This window comes from Natator depressus, chromosome 14 (genome assembly GCF_965152275.1).
Source record: "Natator depressus isolate rNatDep1 chromosome 14, rNatDep2.hap1, whole genome shotgun sequence".
In the NCBI taxonomy this organism is placed as follows: domain Eukaryota; kingdom Metazoa; phylum Chordata; order Testudines; family Cheloniidae; genus Natator; species Natator depressus.
This window is the reverse complement of record NC_134247.1, coordinates 6,362,275-6,368,274: the sequence shown is the minus strand read 5'-3', so window position 1 is coordinate 6,368,274 and position 6,000 is coordinate 6,362,275. Positions and strand designations below refer to the sequence as shown.

General features: G+C 42.6%; 1 protein-coding gene across 1 annotated transcript in view; it reads right to left on the bottom strand.

The window, feature by feature from the left end:
- Positions 1 to 291: 291 nt before the first annotated feature.
- LOC141998159 (cilia- and flagella-associated protein 337-like) overlaps positions 292 to 6,000 on the bottom strand; it is a 50,370-nt gene continuing 44,661 nt past the window's right edge. The window contains exons 18-20 of the mRNA XM_074970813.1: positions 4,159 to 4,292; positions 2,273 to 2,425; positions 292 to 825 (exon numbers count right to left, since the gene is read on the bottom strand). Coding sequence (XP_074826914.1) covers positions 544 to 825; positions 2,273 to 2,425; positions 4,159 to 4,292 — 569 coding nt within the window. The 3' untranslated portion in view covers positions 292 to 543. The remainder of the gene's footprint in view (positions 826 to 2,272; positions 2,426 to 4,158; positions 4,293 to 6,000) is intronic.

Below are 6,000 nucleotides of genomic sequence, written 5' to 3'. Positions count from 1 at the left end.
TCTAAAATACATAGTAACTACCAGAGAGAACTAACAAGAATGCAAGAATTCACTGAATCTTTCTTTGCCTGGTTTTGATTTCCCCCATTATATTCAAGATCTCATTTCAACAGCTAAAGCAGGCTTTGTGGGGCACTTGAGATGCACAAATGATAGTAGTTTGGTTTGATCTCAGCAGTTTGAGTTTTTCAAAATTGGGAGGGATAGAGATTTGAGCCACAATTGATATGAACTTCCAGAGACTGTCAAAGGTTGGAGAGACGGTTTCCCTTTTGCCCCTCACAAAATCCAAGGTTAGTTGCTTTATTTTCATTATTAAATGTAGAGATGTCACCATTTTCAAACTAAAGAACAAAAATACTCTTTTGCAATTACTTTATGTGTGTATCAAAGAGGAATTTAGGTGTCAAAGGGATTGCTTAAAAGAATGCTCCAGGGTCTAATACAAAAAAAGACAAAGCATATTGCTCTAGAAATGGAATCCAGGTATTCTCTTTCAGAAGGTGTCAATACTTAGCATCTATTACAGGCTAATAGAAACAGCTAATGTGGGAACTGGGTGGGAAACTGGAAACTTTTAGCCTTTTTACTGTGGGAGAGGCTAGCTCTGGTAGGTTTAACTAATGGGGGGAGCAAAGGGGTTTTCATGTGGACTGATGACTTCTTTCTCTCACTCAGGCTGGGCTCTTCTGTCTTCTCGCCGTCCAGTTCTGGGAAGGTTAACGGTAAAGACCTTAAGTCCGACTCGGTGCTGCAGACTATACCCTGCCTCAGCATCCGAGGGGTCATGGGTAAGTCTTGAGGTAAAGTTAATTTCTGCATCTCCTAAGACAGAAGTAGTTAATAAAAATGCATAATGAACACACAGGCCAACCTCGAGAAATACATTCTATCACAAGCATTTCTATAGCATCCATCATTTTAGCATAGGTGTGTATGTGTCAGGATTTTGTCTGAGGGGCTGATGATGGGGTGGTTCTCTAATTACAGCCAATTTCAGGGTTGAATCTCTCTGGATTTAGTTTGAGACTAGTGAAATTATTTCTATGGTTCCAATAATCTATGTACAAGCACCCAGAGACATTGTAATTGGTGTATTTTTAAAAATCATTCAATTACACACACACACACACACCACCCCTCCTCCCTCTCTGAGGACTCTACAGAACAGAGAGAAACAACAAAAGTTGATACAAAATGCACTGGAGGAATCCGGTTGTAAGGGTGAATATAGATGAGCCCAAATGGCTCCTCTCCTCACCATCTCCACATCTGGAAACCCCAAACCTGTATATCCCGAACACAGGGGCATTTGGGGTGAGAAGTCGCGTTCTCCTTGGCCATGGCCACAGTATTCCCTCTGCCTATAAGTGTGAATGGAATCCAGGGCCCATAGAATCCTAGCAGCTCCTAGCAGCTCAGAGGGTTGTTTTGTGGATTAATTATTTGATATTTATACAACACTTAGCATGTACACACCGTTCATATTTGCAGAGTATTATAATTATTATTTCATAAATATATTAAAGACTGTGAGGTGCTCAGATAGCATGATAATGGGAGCCAGACAGAGAGATTTCAAACATGAAAAAATTATCTAAGTTAAACAAGTATTTTAAGAAATCTCTGAAGGAATGAAGATCCTCTTTGAAAGGAGTTCAGCCAACTCAAACTTGACTCCACATTTAATGTTTGAACAAGCAAGCTTTTAACCCAAGCGAGGATCAAGAAAAATATTCCCACGATATATTTTTTAAACAAATTCAGATGTAAACTATTATTTTTAAGAGATCAATATCACCCAGGCCTAGCTTGCAAACAGAAGCCTGAAAGTGATGCTAAGCAAAAGTGAAAGTGATGCCATTCATTTTCATTTTCATTTTCCAAGAAGTAAACAAACAGAAAATAAATAAATAAAATAAAAAAATAGATTTTTAAAATTCTTTCCATTTTAATCTGTGCTGTTGTTAGAAAGGTAGGTAGCATGACTTTACTACAGATTATGATTTTTAAATTGATGTTAACCCATTAACAAACAGCTGGGTGATTTACTTACTTAATCCTCTTGTAGGGAAGTTTTTGGAGAAAATATTAACCCTTACAGGAAAAGCCACAAGGAAAATATAATGAAAACAAACAGCTTGTTTGGCAGGAGTCATTGCCTGGCTGATTCTGAAAATGCTGTTGGACTGGCTATTGGCAGGAGGAGCCTTGGCAACCGGGGGACTGGTTTGTATTGAATGTAAAACTACCCAGAGGGAAGGACACTTACCGGCGTTGCTAGCGCATGAAAAGGTGAACAGAATGTCCCAAACCGGTTGAATTTGTTAGCATTGATTGCCCCAAACACACGCCGACGGGCTTTCCTTCCTGTAATTCTTTTCACCAGGTCATTTTCCAGATGGTGTCTGAAAAGGCTCTGGCTCTGCAAAGGGAAGAGAAAAACCTGGGTTGCGCTGGCAATGATGTGGTCACACTAATTTAAAGACTATCTCCCTTTTCAGAATGAGGGAACATTGATTCGCATTGGACACAACTAAATCCACCACCAGAGCTGCCCTCTCCTCTGAAGCTCAGCTTCAGTGGCTAAAGTGTAAAACGGACACACTATTCTATATATGATTATTTCCCCCAAACGCCAATATATGCCAGACATTGGAGAGAAATAAACACAACACATGGCCCATGCCCCAAAGGGTTTACACTCCTATGCTCATGCAGAGTCCATGGGTTCCTAGTGGACATCTGCATGGAGCTCATTGTAGGATCCAACAAGCAAAGATGATAGATGAGATTGGAGAGGAGAGACAAGGTGACAGCAGGATTCATGGATTATAAGGCCAGAAGGATTCACTGTGATCATCTATTCTGATCTCCTGCATATCACACACCAGGAACATTTCAAAGGTTCCATCCCATGTTTTTGGTTCTGTTTATTGTTGTTTTCCCTGCTCACTTCTCGTGTCCTTCCCAGCGGATGTGAAATTTGAGGAGGGAATTGAACATGGTGAGGGATGTGGCAAGCTGACCTGGTTTTGGAAGGGTGTTCCCAGGTTAAGGGGAAGCATTGAAGAAGGAAGAGACACATGGTGGTGGCTGCTGATTTTAGAGAAATTACACAGTTTTCTTTCTTTCTTCCTGGTGGTGTGACTTTTAATGACTGACAGTTCTGGACTGATCGCCCTGGAGATGGTCATTTCTCTGAATCCACAGAACAGCTATAGACGAGGCGGTACAAGCTTCCCCCACCCCTGCGTTTCAGTCCTGGCCTGGAGAGAGCAGACCTCCAGGAGTGAAAGGACAGTTCTCAGTCTCCTTGGCCCATGTAGTCCCTGGCCTTTTTACTGAGAATGCCAAGAAGATTGCGAATTAGTGCCAGTGGAGATATGTCCACTGGAAAATGGACCGATCCATCTCATTTCACGAAGGCGACAGAGCAGACTTGGGATGTGAGTAATTTCAGTCATTATGGATGTGGGATAATTCCACTGCTTGCAATCCATTACAGTTGGAACAAACTACCCAGGGAAGTCTTCATATGAAGACTGGCTGCCTTTCTGCAAAATATGTGTTAGTCAAATGGAAGTTAATAACTTGGGATATAAGGGACATCAAACCAAATGATCAAATGGTCCCTTCTGGCCTTAAAATCTATGAATCACCAACCCTCTGTGCCACCCAAACACCCTGAAAATTTACATTTAACATTGGCATTAAACACCTGAAGAAGGGGTACTGAAGAATACATAAGAATGAAGCATTCGTTATCAGACCTTGGAGATTACTGTTGTCTGCATTTCCTTATTAAATATAGTTCAGCTCTGCTGCCTCACATAGGAATAAAACCCACTGGCTATTACTTTAAGAAATCATCCATTCTTCTTTTTATTATTATTTTAAAAAAACCGTTCAACAGTCTGTTTGCTCTTGTGTTTGCAATAGATTGGATTGCTCTGCATAATCCGCAAACTGTTCCCCATGCATGACTTCTTTTGGCTTGCCTATCTGAAGCAATCCCCAATGCGTTATCACTTTGTGCGTCTTTTAATTAATCTGAGCTCATGGCAGATTTTCTTATCTTAAGCTGCAGGGTTTTACCCTTCAGTGGAATGGCAGAGGGTCAAGGTCAGAGATAGACGAAAGATCTCACAGACTCACCTCTTGTTTTCTTTGATTTGAGGTACCGGTTAACGATTGTGGAGTAGTCAGGTGGCTTTGCACTGCATCCTCGGCAGAAATCTGGCTGGAGGATGTGGATGGATGGGCACCATCCACTCTTGGTAATTGGAACTCTGTAGAGAAAGAATAGGGTCAGCAGGGGGAACTGTATGGTAGAACATGGCATGTACAGTATTTCTTAAAGGCATGGACAGTTCTGTCAGATTCTTCTTAAATGGAATCCCAGCAAAGCAAGGCAAGGGCCTAAAACTGAGCAGGGACCACACACACCCAGTGCTAAATACCATATGACTTAGGAGAAGAATCACACCTCTTTATTATGTGGATTTAGCTTCCTAACACTGTCACGACCTGATAAGCATCACCAGATCTTAGTTTTCCCATTTGACTCATTGGCTTCTGGGACACCCATGTAATTGCCATAGGTGCGAAGGCTCTGCATGTGTTAATATTGCTTGAAGCACTTATCAACCTAACTAAAAAAAGAACCAGACTGTCGAACGTGTAGTCACACTCGGCCTGGCTCGGTCAAAAATGACTTGGGCCTATTAGTTCTTTGCATTCGAGCCAAATCGTAGCTTCGTTATCAACAGCTGCCCCCTCCCACCTCAGCATCCTTCCTGGATTTGAAAAGTTTGATGGTTTGAAAGCCTTTGTGGGCATTTACAAATGGAAAAGTTTGTTTCTGAAGCCAGGCTGCGGTGTGACCAGACCTCTTCGGAGCACCTTTGCTTGAGCAACTGAGCTCACGTGTGCTCGGCTGGGAGACAAAGGAATGTAAGTGCCACAGTGATGAAATGATTCAGTAAGTGTCTCTGATCTTCCTGAGGTGATGCTGATCCAACACTCCAGCATGGTTTGGGATCACTGTGCTGACAGAGGTCAGCAACAATTTCATTTCAGTCTTTGACGGGGGGGGGGGGGGGGTTAGCTCCTGTAGTCTGACAATTGCTTTCTGCCTCTTTAAACAGCTGTTCCAACTGGGACGCATGCTGCTTCATTTCCTGTCCATGCAACCATGCAACGTGCTGTTCGCTGTGCAACATGCTGCATTTCATCCCAGAGATGGCTGCACTTCAGTAATGCTTGAAGTGATCCCCATGCAATTTGTCCATCAGCTTGCGAAAGGGACAGTAACGGATAGTTACGGTCCAGTCCAAAAGAAATGTTTCCATGGATTATGAAAAATTCCAGTTTGAACTCCCCCCCGCCCCAGGGGCTGCACTTAAAACAACCCCCCTCACCTGTTTACGGGGATAGAGCATGGCAAATACAGCTGGCGCAAATATTTTTGACAAAAATATCAAAGCCAAATTGTTTCATGGAGATGCATTGATTTCGACTAAGTTTTTGACAGGAAGGCTTCAGGGCTCTCTGGTCCCTTCTAACTAAACAGAGGGAGCGAGCAACTTGACTGGAAAAACCTGACCTTTTCTATCCACAACTCTGTTTCACAAAAACACATTTTGAAACCTTAAAAGTTGTCATGCAACTGAATCGGCCTCCTCCCGCCAGCTCGTGCGAGATGGTTAGAAACACAAATGAAAGTCACACAGGTCTGTATTCATTGGACTCTCCTCTCAGCCCGGGCAAATGGCCAACAGCCCAGCCCACAAACCCTGACCCTCAGCTCAAGGGTTCACAGAGCCAGGATCCTAAACCAGAACTGCCTTAAAGTTCATGAGGGGCTTGGAGGGATGGGGGTAGAGGGAAAGAATCAGACCCATGTCTAATAAGTTGGAGAAGTGCATGAAAAGTGCATGTAATTGTTAACATTCCTTCACATTTAACAATCAATGGTTTATTATAACATACGGAAGG